The following is a 14,511-nucleotide window of genomic DNA, read 5'->3' on the forward strand; positions in this document are numbered from 1 at the left end:
CGGGTGGGGGGGAGAGGAAAGAAGGCCCCTGGCTTGCGTGCTGGCCCTGATCCGCTCCCAGTGCATCGTGAGAGAGAGGAGGGCTCCTGGCTGGTGTGCCGGTCCCAATCCAGCCAGTATGCATGGCGGGGGGGGGAGAAGAAAGAAGGCCCCTGGCTTGCGCGCCAGCCCCGATCCGGCCCCAGTGCATCGCGAGAGAGGAGGGCTCCTGGCTGGCGTGCCAGTCCCGATCCAGCCAGTGTGCATGGTGGGGGGGGAGAGGAAAGAAGGCCCCTGGCTTGCGCGCTGGCCCCGATCCGGCCCCAGTGCATTGTGAGAGAGAGGAGGGCTCCTGGCTAGCATGCCAGTCCCGATCCAGCCAGTGTGCATGGCGGGGGGGGGAGAGAAAGAAGGCCCCTGGCTTGAGCGCCCGCCCCAATCCAGCTCCAGTGCATCATGAGAGAGAGGAGGGCTCCTGGCTGGCGTACCAGTCCCAATCCAGCCAGTGTGCATGGTGGGGGGGGGGAGAGGAAAGAAGGCCCCTGGCTTGCGCGCCAGCCCTGATCCAGCCCCAGTGCATCGTGAGGGAGAGGAGGGCTCCTGGCTGCCGTGCCTGTCCCGATCCAGCCAGTGTGCATGGCGGGGGGAAGAGGAAAGAAGGCCCCTGGCTTGCGCGCCGGCCCCGATCCGGCCCCAGTGCATTGAGAGAGAGGAGGGAGACCCAGAGCAGACTGGCTGCCCCCAAGAACATAAGAAAGGCCCTGCTGGATCAGACCAAGGCCCATCAAGTCCAGCAGTCTGTTCACATAGTGGCCAACCAGGTGCCTTTAGGAAGCCACAAACAAGACGAGTGCAGCAGCACCATCCTGCCTGTGTTCCACTGCACCCAAAATAATAGGCACCCTCTTCAGAAGAGTGATGGGAGGGAGTTTTGCCTTGGGTTTTCCACTGTCAGGATGCACATTTTTCCCATCCAAATTCTCAAAAATCCCCCCTCCCCGCTGGGGTAGGGGGGCCAACAGCCCCTTCCCTTGAACATTCCCCCGCAGGTCCAGCTGCCCTAGACCGAGCTGCCACCACAACCAGCGCGTGAGGCGCACATGGCGTGGCCCTGCCGGTCTCCCCCTGGAGCCGTCTGTCCGGCATCCCCCTGGAGGTGTGGGCCCAGCTCCAAGGCCCATAACGGGCGAGGGGCGGGGAAGGCGTGCCACCTGCCTGCCCGCCTCCCTCCGGGACGGAGGGAGAGAAGGGGCGGTATTCTTGTCTGAGTGCGAAACTCCCCCAGCCAATCGCCGTTCTTGGGGGAGGAGAAATTAGCCGGCATGGGCAGGGACAATTGATCTGAACCAAGGAACAAAGGCATTTTTTTCCATGGAGATCTGAACCAAAAACTGTGCAGCAACAACAAAGAATGGAGCAAAACAGGTTTGATTTAACGCTGGGATGAAGCGGTTTTTATTCTTCAATTCGAATCAGTCATGAAAAATCAAAAATTAAAACCGGGCCAAAACAAAAGTGAATCCGCAGCAATCCTCCGTGAAAAAATTCCCTAGTGAACATTTGGTGGGATACCATCAGTGAGGTGAGGCTGATTGCCAACAGCTTGCCAGCATGCCATTGTCTTTTTTTTTTTACTCTGATTTTAAAACTTCTGCCCCACTCTTTCCATGTGTTGAAGCCTTCCGGATATGCTCTCTTTCTGCTGTTATTCAGTTTGATGGGGTTTTGCCCAGCTTTCCTGAAGCTGATCTTGCACAGCGTGCCCCTCAGTTTTAATTAGCCTGGCTGAAAATTGATTTGCCTATTGTAGGTGAGCTCATGCACTCAATTGCGACTGATTGGCCAGAAGAAGACCCAGCTTGGCCACCGATTGGCCGGGGGAGAATGCTGCTTACTAACTGACGGTTATGCTGCTGCGCCGAACCCCGAATTTGCCGAATTTATTCACCGAACACCCCGAACTCGCTGAATTCGGCTCCCCATTTTCCCGCCTTTTTGAGTTCGGTTCCATCCGAACTAAAAACCGCCGAATCAGGGGAAATTCGGCTGTTTTCCGGTTCGGGATGAACCGAATCAACAGCCCTACCTCGATCACCACTTTGGGGCCAGGAAGCAATTTTCCTCCAGGCCAGATTGGCCAGGGATCCTGGAGGTTTTTTGCCTTCCTCTGGGCATAGAGCAAGGATCACTGAGAAAGTGGTGGAGAGGAGGTAGTTATGAATTTCCTGCATTGTGCAGAGGGTTGGACCAGATGACCCTTGAGATCCCTTCCAGCTCTATTTTTCGGTGTTTCTAAAAAATGTGAGATTCTTTGAGTAGTAATTTCTAGATTTAAAATTAAAACGAAAACAATTTAAAAAAACAATAACAATATCCTAGTTACTGCGCAGGTAGCCACCCACCTGTCCCATATGTGGCACAAGTTAAGCGACGGCTGATGGACATCCGTTGTGGTGGGATGGCCTCTGTTGCACATGATACACCACTAGGTCATCTTGCTCATCCCACTGATGACACAGGATATGAGCATTGGTACTAGGACCTGAAAGAACTATGCCAGAAGAAGCACAGTCTGATGGAGATCTGTGGCAGTCTTGACAAACACATTTGTCATCTGGCCCTGGACCTAGGGGAACCTCTAACAAAACCACCTAGCAACTTGTATCTTTGAAGCTTCGGTCATGACGGTTGGCGCTTGCGTCTGATAAAATGAACGAGATCTTAGCCCAGAACAATCTCTCTAATCTGATTTTTTTTTAAATCCTGTGACTCATTTGCCATTTTAAAACGCCTAAGAGTTGTTTAAAAATAATTTATTTCTTATTGAGGTCTATTATTGTGATTCTCCTGAAGAATTCAAACGCACTGTTCAGCAAGTGAGTGCCAGGAAAGGAGTGCACGCACGCACAAATAACAGGACGAGGGAGTAGCTTGTGAGTTGCTGAATTGTGCTTGGGGTGAAGAAGGAGCAAGATAACCTTTCTAGGCTGAACAAATGGGAATGAACTGATGATGTAACAAGGAAAGTTGTAATAAACTTAATTTCTGCCAAGCATCAAGGGAATCAATAGCAGCCTATGGAATAGAAAACAGGGAGATTTACAACCAAAAACATTTCAGAGAAACATATGAGACTAATAAGAGAGGTATGTGAATCAACCCCTTGCATAAAAAACAGAGCTAGGGATGATGTGAAAAGTACAGAATTATTCTAACTTCCATCATGTAGGAAGAGAAACACTTTTTAAAATGGAACAGAAAGAGGAATTGATTTCACTTGTTCTGATGCTAGCACTTACAGGGATTGCTTGTTTCTTCTAAAGAGCAGTGTATCTAGCTAGAGATAGGAAATTTGTACGCCTAAACAATGTTTCTGTTTATATTTATTTATTTAAGAATGTATATCCCTCTTTTAAAAATCTATTGAAAGACATATATCAAAATAACAATTGATCTGTAATAAAACAATGAACTATAAAACCATATTAAGCCCACAACAACAATCACAATACATCACACAGTACATTCACCTCAGCCCAAGCATATCAAATTTTTGACCCAAATACTCTTTTGCAATGTGGTGCTCTTTCAGACTTCTTGCCGGAGGGAGAGGACATACTTCATATGGGACTGTATACTTCCATCTGAACCTACCCAACCACTACGGTCATCTTCAGAAGCCCAGCTGTGTATATGTTTCATAAAGATTGCATAAACAGAAACTGTAATGTTATAAGATAGTACTGCATTTAGCACTCTTGAGTTAACCAAGCTTCATACTATATTTGTGACAGTATTTAATTTTGGCTAGAATGAGTATACAGGTCCAAAGAATATTTAGAGATGATTTGTTTAGATAAAGATTATAGCAAGGATTGTCCCCTCTAACTGGGCACTTTGCAAGTAATGGATGTTTTTTTTCCACTGATCGTATGCAGATAATGACGGTGAACCACAGATTCTCCAGTTTCATTCTAGGTCTCACTCTGAGGTGTGGAGCTGCCTGTAGGCATCAAGGCAGCCTTTCCCTAGGGCCTTGCTGCAATTTTTTCTGCAGGAATACAATTCCGGCCACCCTCCAAGCTTCAGATGAAGACGGGGGTGGGGGAATAGAGGGAAGCCAGTTGCTGCTGAGGAGACAGAGTCTTGAGAAAGAGCATATGCAGGAAGGAATGGGGAGTGGGGACCCTGCTGTATGGCTGAATATCAGGTGTGAAGGACCCAGGCACCCTCCTCAGTCAAGCCCTTGAACCTGAGTGGTGGCACCCAGTTAAGACCCTTGCTTCCGCATGGCCCCACCCCTTCTACTATTGCAAAAATTGTCTTTAGTTTTATCTATTTTTTTAAACAAATAAGACATTTTGATAAATAGTTTATTTTATACTTTAAATATGTATGTGTGTGTAAAGTGCTGTCAAGTCACCCAACTTATGGCAACTCCATAGGGTTTTCAAGGCAAGAGACTTGAGGTAGTTTGGCATTGCCTTCCTCTGCCTAGAGACCCTGGTATTCCTTGGTGGTCTCCCATCCAAGTCCTAACAAAAGCTGACTCTGCTTAGCTTGTGAGATCTGATGAGACGAGGCTAGCCTGGGCCATCCAGGACAGGGCATTAAACTTGTATAGGCTTTGTTAAATAAAAAGTACACAAAATAGTTGTAGTGATGGATAGTCATCTACTGCGCTGTTTGTTTTGAAATAAACAGCGGTCCAAAGTACAGTTTCTTAAAACAACAAGTCATTGTGAAAAGCTTTCCTATTGCCTCTCCCTGCCTCAAGCATAGCTCTTGACAGATATGATCTTGTTTGTTGGGAATTTATTTTATTTTCTAGTCTTTCAGCTGATTTTACAGCCAGGCCTATGACTGTATTTGACAAGAGAAGGAAGTCAAATTATGAAGGTGTCTCTACAAGGACTGCTTTGTCCCTTGAACTGGATGTTGGGGAAATTACTTAAATTAATCCCTGCAATTTCCATTTTTTAGCAATTTTTTAGTATGCCTTTACCCTGGAGCTGTAGACAAATGGTAGTTGTTTCAGAGATTCTTGAAGTTAGAACGAAAAATGCAACTTTACCCTGGTGGGTAAATTCATCCCATTGTTACCTCTAGTAAACCAGTTTCACAGGTTGATGTAGTGCTTTAGAAACTTCCAAAACTTACTTTGACCAGGGGCTAAGAGGGATGAAAGAAATCTGTGCATATTCCAAGTTAATGAAATAAATGGATGTGGGTACTTTGCTAATCCATTCCATGGCTGATGATTGAAAGGTGACAATCCCAAACTGATGTATCTGTTTGAAGACTGGGAACCATTTGACAAGAGAATCCTCAACGTTGATTTAGGAAGGCCTTAGACCACTAGAGGGAATACCGTTTTGATGTTCACTGCACCTATGCTCATTTGTCATGTACAGAGGGCTGTTGATTGGCCCTTTACCATTGTGCAATCATGACTGCTCATACAATTAATCTATTCTTACAGTTCCCACTGGGCTATGAGCCTGCCAATGCTCCCATTGCTAGTCACACAGGGCTTCTAAATGAACAAAATGGGCCAGGTCTGCCAAGAGAAGGGAATAGGGTAACAGCATTCGGGGGGGGGGGCATGGCCACAGTGCAAGGGGTTTACAGAGCTGGGGACATCATGCAAATTACTTTCATGTGATGTGTGGATTGGGAGGGACTCTCAGAGGGCATCTTTGTCTTGGATGCTCGTGGTAGTTCTCAGCAGCCCAGGGAAAAATCACTGCGAACACAACAAGTTGCATAAAAAGGAGGGTTTGCTTGTCGAAGATGATGCTGTCTTTCTCTTGACACTGTCCATCCAGGCTATACCACGGAGCTGGTGTCTCCAAGTTTTTGGAACAACTACAAGAAGAAGTCATTCTTACCATCAGCTCTTCTCTACCATCAGCTCTTACCATCAGCTCTTTCTTCCTCTCAAGGTGCCAGGTAGTTCTTAGGGTACATCACAGTAGGATATCATTCACCCTGGGAATGATGTTTCTTCCCCCAACCCTGACACATTGGATGCATTCTGAGAAGCAAGTTTCCAGGATGCATGGGATCCTAATGTTGTGAGTGTAGGCATAGGCAATTCAGGAACCCTTTGCCCCCCACCAGTGATATCAATGAGAATGCTATGGTTTCCCAAGCAGTAGAGGTGATTGAAAACAGGCTTGAGATTATTTGGTTTGTCTGTGCCTACTTCCAAGGTGATCCCATAGTGGGCTCATCCTTCAGTCGAGTATACTGTGCTAATGCCAGATTGTGTATGTGGCATTCTCCATACTTAAGAAGGGGGATTTAGATTTCTTTCCCCCAGTTCATTTGTGTGTATAAATGTAACATACTAGGACTTTGTGTCCTATTGCAGTGCTTTATGGCCTGAGGTTATATGCCGTAGACACCTGTCAGCTAGTGTCTATGATCACTGGTGACATGCATTACATTGGTCTGCTCTTCTATGCTATTTTTCTAAGCGACATTCTAGCCGCTGCACAAATCATAAGTGATCATGAAGTCTTTTATATTTTTAGGAGAAGAAAAACCAATTGTTTGGGGAAAAACTAAGCATGGCCCTCAACCTCTCAAAGTATCACACTATCATTCCACATGTCCTTTCTTTCTTAAAATGTATTATTTACTGTGTATTTATACACTTCAGTCCTGGAGCACACATAATGCACCATGAAAAGAAGAACGAGAACACTGAAAAGCAAGCACCATGCCTGCTCCCCAGCCGAGCTCTCTCCCCATGAACCATGAGACAGGACATTGGCTGTCCCCACAGTATTTGGGAGGATCCACAGTCCAAGCACAACTTGTGAGGCTCTTAGGGTTTCCCCCTCTGAGCTGGAAAATCTCATAGGAGGAACAGTGGGGTGGCTGTGGGAGGAGTGTCCATGTGCAAGGGGGTGGGGAGGGGTAGAGCTAAACTCCCACTTTTAGCTAGGCTTTTTACTTCACAGCTGAGTCACAGTGCAGCTTTAAGCCAACATGATGGAGGGAATGGGCGAGAGTGTGGCAGCACCAGCTGCGAGCAACAGGCGGGCAGAGCATGCAGATGAGGTCCCCATCCACTCCCACACTGGCTGCCACGGTTTCCAGGGGGGGGGGGTTCCTTTTGCCATCCCATGTGGAAGTAGCTATTGTCTAGCAAGCCCAGGTCAGCCTAGTGCCACGTAAGTGCTAATCATAGCACTAGACATCGAAGTGTGTTTCTTGCACAAATAATTCACTATCAGTTGCTTACAAAATCTGAGTCACTTCTACAGGTGCTTCTTTCACCAGTGCCTTGCTAAACTTAATGCCCTTAGCTAGGATTTTTCCTTTCCCACAGGAGGATGTGACTCACCCAAATTTGATTTACCTTGCTCAAAAATGGGATATTCACCAATGATCCCAGAAATCCAAAGGCTATTGGGAAGAAGTTCCTGATAACAAAGAAGGTTTTGTTAGTCACTGTTGAAAAATCAGGGCTGCTGCAGGTATTCTTAGTTTCACTCTCAAATTCCTTCAGATGCTGAGTCATTTAGAAAAAAGATATAGGATCTGATCTTAAAAGCAAACAGGGAACACGGAAGAAAAATGAACAACCCTCCCCCTTGCCTGCAGGCTCATTTCCTCAAGGTCCTCCTCCTTGCTGGCCACTTCACCTCCAGCCATGACTGGAACGGACCCTGAAAGAGGGGAAAGTATTGCAGGGAGGTAGTCCTAAGTAGTTGACTATTACATGTGATGACTATCAGTCTGAATATGTTATATCTGATGTTGCATTTGGAGAGGTGGGGTCTAGTCCATAAAAGCTTAAGCTAGAATAAAGACTGGTTAGTTTTCAAGATACCATGAGATTTCTGTTTGGTTTTCCTGCAATAGACTTAAATTGAGTTGATTCACACTTTAGCTAAGTTTCGGGTCATCATATCCACCATGTGGGACTGTAAAAATGGATACTAGTGATGAGGCATACTTATTCTCTCCAGGATCAGAGGACGATGCCTATTATATTAGGTGTTGTGGAACACAGGCAGGATGCTGCTGCAGTCATCTTGTTTGTGGGACCTGGTTGGCCATAGTGTGAACAGACTGCTGGACTTGATGGGCCTTGGTCTGATCCAGCAGGGCTTTTCTTGTGTTCTTATGACAGATGCGGTCTGGGAGTACTATGCTGAGAACTTAATTCCCAGGTATATGTGAGCCTGATTCTGATCAGAACTATGGAACACCAGGAGAAGGGGCATACATATTCCCTCACCCATACTTTTTTACCTGATCTGAAAATGCCTTGGGAAGCCACTACTTACCCAGTTTGATAGCTACATATAAGTTTCCCCAGCGGGACAAATAGAGGCTCCCAGGAACTGTTGCAGGTTGTGAAAACAGGAAAGCTGAAGCCCCTTCTCCCAGTGCTCTGCAGTCCTGCTCCATGTGACCCCCCCAGGCCCCCCACCACGGGAATTAGTCCAAAGCCCAGAACTCCAAGCATTTGTCTCACTGAAAGTTCTTGTGGCTGCCATGTGGCAGATACAAGGACCTTGTAATGTGTGACTTGGTAACATGGCTACCTCTCTGGAATTTGTTAGCTGAATATGGCCCCTGTAAGTCATGGAAAGCCACTGTTCAAGGAGTGGGCTCTGCTTTAAAGGAGCTGGCCTGGAACCCAGCTCCAGGGTCACCAGTGGGGCACAACATGGCCCCAGAGCCTCTACCAGGGCCATAAATGGGGGAAGACCCTTGCCCAGCAGTTAAGTCCAGACCTGGGGCTGGTTATAGATCTTTTTGCTGTGGGTGGTCGACCTGGCCACTACAGTCAAGAGGTCAGGTCTACCAGCCATTACTATAGCATGCTCCCCAGCTAGGGTTGCCAACCTCCAGGTACTAGCTGGAGATCTCCTGCTATTACAACTGATCTCCAGCCGATAGAGAGCTGTTCACCTGGAGAAAATGGCCGCTTTGGCAATTGGACTCTATGGCATTGAAGTCCTTCCCCTTCCCAAACCCTGCCCTCCTCAGGCTCTGCCCCAAAAACCTCCCACCAGTGGCGAAGAGGGACCTGGCAACCCTATCCCCAGCTGCTTGGTGGTGTACCTGCTCTTTACTCTTTAAAGGGGCATTATTTTCAGTGGGGGTAGAAGCTGCCGCCCCATTGAAAACAATGGCCTTTCAAAGTTGAAAGGACAGGTGCACTGCTGACCAGCTGGGAGTGCTCCCTCCTCCCTAGCCACTCCTGCCTCCCCAACAGGATTCCCGATTCTGATATTATAGGGAGTGGTAATATGGGAATTGGGAGCCCCTAGTGATTTGCACAAGTATAGGAATTAGCTTATTACCTTTGCTATTTGTCAGGCTGGGGCTGGGCCATAGATTCTGCATGCTCAACACTGAGCTGAAGGGAACAGAGGTATGCTGCATCAGCCTTACGTCTGAGCATGAAGTTGTGGATTGGCCAGGCTTTCTGCCTGTTAACTTAATACTGCATTGTGATGGCTGTCCATTGTGTTCCTGCTTCCAGCTCAGGACACTGAACTCAGATCTTAGAATGAGGGGATTCGGATGAAGCCATCCATGATCCTGGCTTGACTTCTGCCTATTATTCTTTGTCCATGGAGCTCAGTACAGCCCACATGGTTTTCTCTTCCTCCTCCATTTTATCATCACAATCATCCTCTGAGGTAGGCCAGGCTGAGAGAGGGAGAATGACGAGCCCAAGCTCAGAACACCCTGGCTCAGCACACAGTACAGAGTTTCCTATAGAAATGTTAGTGGATGAGTCACCTGAAGAGCGTGATGAAGCCATAGGTCTCCAGTAGCATGCCCAGGACAGGCCACCTAAGCAAGACAATGAGTATACCTCCCAAAAAGAAAGAGGTCCCCTTAAGCTTTTGCCTCTGAAAGAAGAAGCCAAAGGTCCTCTTTAGTCCAATGATAACGGCCAGACCAGACAAGAACAGGATCTAAGGAGAAAAGCAACAACCCTTGAGATGTGTTAATATGTATTACCGACAACCAATATAATACAATCTCACATGGGTATTGGGATAAAGGGTACATAGGATCCTATACAGTGAGTTGGAAATTTATGACCTTTATATCCCTTTTCCTAATTCTGATTTCTCATTCACTGGAGGAGAGAATGTTACCTTCCCTTTACCTAGCAGGAATTCTTCAGCCACCCCATTGCTGACCTAGGAAGTTTCTGACCACAGGCTAACGTGGTGCACCATGATTTTGCCACATCATCTTCCTCATTTCATGTAGTATCCCATACCCTTCTCCTTGCCTCATTCACTGCATATACTGGTCAGTGCACAGAGGATAATTCTGCAATTTGCTAAGAATGTTAGCTCAGATCATGCAATTAAAAGCTCAAACATCTGCTTGGGAAAGAGTTCATTTGATTAAAATGGAATCTGTTTCCAAGGAAGTTTCCTTAGCATAAGGGTTTCAATTTTCTCTAAAGTGGGTTTAATGATCTTTAAGATCCTTACGATGTTGCAGATCATTTGAGATCTGTAACAGACAGGGACTTGGTATTTTTGTAACCATATACAAAACCTTCTTATCTGCCCTGGGAGACCCCCCCAAAAATCTGGAACTTTACAAGCACTTACATTTCCAAATGCAAGCAGCACAGAGTCCATGTACAGCAGGATTCCAAAAAGAAGGAAAAATGCCCCAAACCCCACAAGTCCCACACCAATCTCTGAAACAAATGAAATGAACACAATCAGAATTGCAGCAGTCTGAAAGGCCAAAACTGAGCAAGCAAGTCCCAGTTGGGGCCACTTCAACAGCCTCGTGTGTGGTCCTTGGCTTCACTTTCAGCTGGGTATTGGTATTTTTAGCCCAGACTAAAGGTGGGCAAGGCTGTGTCTAATTCTATGCATCAGATTCCACAGATTGAATTATCATCCACAGGAAAGGGTCACCTTGTTTACCTCCATGTTCTCATGCCGTCTGCTGTACACTAGGTGGCCCTGTCAGCCTCCAAAGTACAGCCAGCTAAGTATTCTTTCATTTACATGGCCGCTATGGAACACAGAAGTCTTGGCCGCTTCCTGTCCCAGCTCCACTACTAGCCCCTTGACCAGAGAAGGGCTGGGTGAGGACAGCAGATGGTGTAACCTGATTCAACTGCTGAGTGCAAAGCCAACTTCAGCCAAATTTAATGGCCAGGTCTGGGGATGAAGAAGAGTTGGTTTTTATATGCTGACTTTCCCTACCTTTTAAGGAGAATCAAGCCAGCTCACAATCTCCTTCCCTTCCTCTCCCGACACAGACACCTTGTGAGGCAGGTGGGGCTGAGAGAGTTCAGAGAGAACTGTGACTAGCCCAAGGTCACCCAGCAGGCTTCATGTGGAGGAGTGGGGAAACCAACCCGGTTCACCAGATTAGATGCTGCTGCTCATGTGGAGGAGTGGGGAATCAAACCCGGTTCTCCAGATTAGAGTTCATCGCTCTTCACCATTACACCAGGGGGTTACATGTTGTCCTTCTTGAAGTTTGCTATTTTTTGTTTTACTTACCCCTTTACAAAACAGTGCCTGTCTAGCCATTTCTCAACTTCAAGCATGGATCTATTAATCTGCTCTGGGCCCTTTTCAGTCTGGCTTCAAGGCAGACTATGGGACAGAGATAGCTCTGCTACCTTTAGTTGACGACCTCCGTCTGAGTGTAGACAAAAGCCGTGCCTCCTTGTTGCTCTTATTGGACTTATCTGTAGCTTTTGATACCGTAGATCATGCCATCTTGTTGAGGCATTTCGAGGCAGAAGCAAGTATCACAGGATGTGTGCTAAACTGGTTCAAATCATTCCTCACAGATCAAACTGAAAGGGTTGCTGCAGGAGACTGCTTGTCATCAGTGTGGGGCCTATCCTGTGGAGTTCCACAGGGTGCAATCCTATCCCCCATACTTTTCTAACTTTACATAAAGCCCTTTACGACAAATTGTCTTTAGCTTTGGGATGGATGTCATCAATTTGAGGATGATACCCAGCTCTATACATCCTTATCCGAATCCCCTGGTGATACAGCAGGGGTCCTGACCTGAATACCCGGCTGGCTGCTGTGGTAAATTGGCTAAGAGTGAAACTAAACCCTGAAAAGACAGACGTCATTATGGCTGGGAGCGTGGAGATCTTGAAAGACATTGTGCTCCCCACTTTTGATGCAGTTCAGTGGACCCTGGAGAAAATGGCTGGTTTATAGGGTGGATTCTATGGCATTATATCCCATGGAGGTCTCTCCCGTCCTCAAACCCAACCATCTGCAGGTTCTACCCTCAAATCTCCACAACCCTAAGTGTGTCTTTGTGAAATCTGCAAACTTGGAGCCAGCAAACTCCAGACTGTTACCTTAGTGCTGCCCCAAAGGGCAGATCCCGGCTCCAGCTGCTGAGTGAATACCTGCTCTGGAGGAAACCTCAGCCAGCTCCAGGACCCAGCTGCTAAGACAGAAAAGTCTCCATGCTTCCTCCCCCTACCCATCATGCTTCAACCCCACATACTGGAAGTGTATAGTATGCACATGGTGTGACCCTGCAGCATCACCTGCTGGCCTTCTCTGAGGTCAGTCTCTAGTATGACAGGGGTACTCGCAAAAGTTGATTAGAAAAAGTCAAAAAACATCCGACTCCTCTCCCCTGGGAGCAGAAGCAAAGAGCTTCACACCATCTCTAATATTCAGTTTAAAAAAATAATCCTAGCAAAGAAGGCAACAGTGTAAGGTTATGGTGACGTACTCTGAAAGACAAGCTGAGCTGGCAACTGCAAGAGAAACCCCGATTACTATTAGACCCAGTTACACTTGCATGGTTAACATGACACCACTTCTATGTGAATAAATGAGTAACTCCTCTCCCCAACCTGTGGGATATATTCCTACTCACTCTGGAGTTCTGTGATCTCTATCATCTTCGCTGCTGAAGACTTAGACGGGGATCGCTAGATGTTCATTTGTCTGTGTGTCAGGACAGGGCAGGGGTGAGGAGGACACCACACTGCCTGGCAGTTGAACCTTGGAAAGACCTTTAGTCTTTCTGCATCACCCTGCAAATCATTAACCTCTTATTAGTGAAGACGTCTCTTGCGGCTACCAGCTTGTCACTGTGAAGACTTCCTGTGTGTGTAGGGTTGCCAGCTCTGGGTTGGGAAATACCAGGAGATTTTGGAGGCAGAGCCTGAGGAGGGCGGGGTTTGGGGAGGGGACTTCAATGCCATAGAATCCAATTGCCAAGGGGGCCATTTTCTCCAGGTGAACTGATCTCCATCGGCTGGAGATCAATTGTAATAGCAGGAGATCTCCAGCTACTACCTGGAAGTTGGAAAAGATCCAAACAGCACTACAAGGTAATATAAACGCAAGATAAATTTATAAAGGTGCAGGTAAGTGCAAGGAGTGAACATATGTACAAAAATTAAGGGAAACACAATCAGGGTTTTTTTTAAACAATTAGCATAAATAGTCCAGCAAGATATGCAATATGACAAAAGAAATTGTCCAATGGATCACATAAAAACAATATAGCTGTCCATGAAAGACTTTCCTGTACTTCTCGGTAGCTGGACACAAAATGTCCAAAATGAGGACCACAGTGAGGAGGTGCCAGAAGAGGTGCCCGGACGTGTCGTCTAGATCATGCACACGTTTCGCACATGGCTTCATCAGCTACACATATCAGAAAAGTTTATAACAATCATATCAATTTCAAAGAGGGACCGAGAGGATTTCTATATAGGTCTCCAAAGCATACTACCTGGAGGTTGGCAACCCTGTGTGTTTTTTTTCCTATTGCAATTACTAGTTTTGTAGTGTTTTCCTGCTTCAGAAAGGATCCTGGACAGCAGCAGACTGTATGTTTTTTCAACGGTGGGAGGGGAGGTCACTCTGGGCAAGGCATTTCCTCATGGCTGGCAGAATTCATTGCAATCAAAACTGTGAAGATGGTTTACTTCTTCTTTTTAAACAAAATTTGTATACCACCTTTCTGCCTAAGCAGGTCCACCAAGGCAGCTAACAGTTAAAAGAAAACATTATACAGACAATTCATAAAAACAATTAACACCCAAACTAAAATATATATTACAAACAACTAAACCAGTAAGATCACTGAGAGAACACCGGACGAAACAAAAACGTCTTCACCTGCTGGCAGAAGATGGTGGCAGAAGTAGACAGACGAATATCTCTGGAAATATGGAAGGAATACTTGTGTGGACAAGATGTTCACCAGCACTAGTTCTTTGCTCTGCCCTCTGCCAACTCCAGCTCAAGAAACTCCTGGGGAAGGCAGGGTTTGGGGGTGGAAGGGATGTGACGCCAAAGAGTTCTCCATTTGATGCTGCCATTTCCTTCAGGAGCATTGATCCCTGTAACATGGAAATAAATCCTGGGAGAGCTCCAGGTCCTACTTTGAGGCTGGAAACCCTACCGCCACGAGCTCTTTCCAGTGCCACTTCCCCACTTGCAGTCGGGAAGGAATGTAGCTGAAACACCCATCTTTAGAACAGTGGGACTGCCTAGAGGACAA

General features: G+C 46.7%; 1 protein-coding gene across 1 annotated transcript; it reads right to left on the minus strand.

The window, feature by feature from the left end:
- Positions 1-5,758: 5,758 nt before the first annotated feature.
- Positions 5,759-12,895, minus strand: GOLT1A (golgi transport 1A). The gene is made up of 5 exons (XM_056845449.1): positions 12,871-12,895; positions 10,593-10,684; positions 9,757-9,935; positions 7,352-7,415; positions 5,759-5,847 (listed from the first exon to the last, which is right to left on the minus strand). The coding sequence occupies exons 1-5, from the start codon at positions 12,893-12,895 to the stop codon at positions 5,809-5,811; spliced, it is 399 nt and encodes a 132-aa protein (XP_056701427.1). The 3' UTR covers positions 5,759-5,808.
- Between the last annotated feature and the right edge of the window lie 1,616 nt (positions 12,896-14,511).

This window comes from Euleptes europaea, chromosome 2, assembly GCF_029931775.1.
Source record: "Euleptes europaea isolate rEulEur1 chromosome 2, rEulEur1.hap1, whole genome shotgun sequence".
Taxonomy (NCBI): domain Eukaryota; kingdom Metazoa; phylum Chordata; class Lepidosauria; order Squamata; family Sphaerodactylidae; genus Euleptes; species Euleptes europaea.

What these genes read in the sequence shown, in the direction of transcription:
- GOLT1A (XM_056845449.1), bottom strand. Translation starts at nt 12,895, where the DNA reads ATGATAGAGATCACAGAACTCCAGA. An exon ending in AGAGATCACAGAACTCCAGA is followed by an intron (nt 10,685 to 12,870) that starts GTGAGTAGGAAT and finishes CATTTGTTTCAG; the next exon opens with AGATTGGTGTGGGACTTGTG. An exon ending in ATATCCCATTTTTGAGCAAG is followed by an intron (nt 5,848 to 7,351) that starts GTAAATCAAATT and finishes TTCTTCTTGTAG; the next exon opens with TTGTTCCAAAAACTTGGAGA.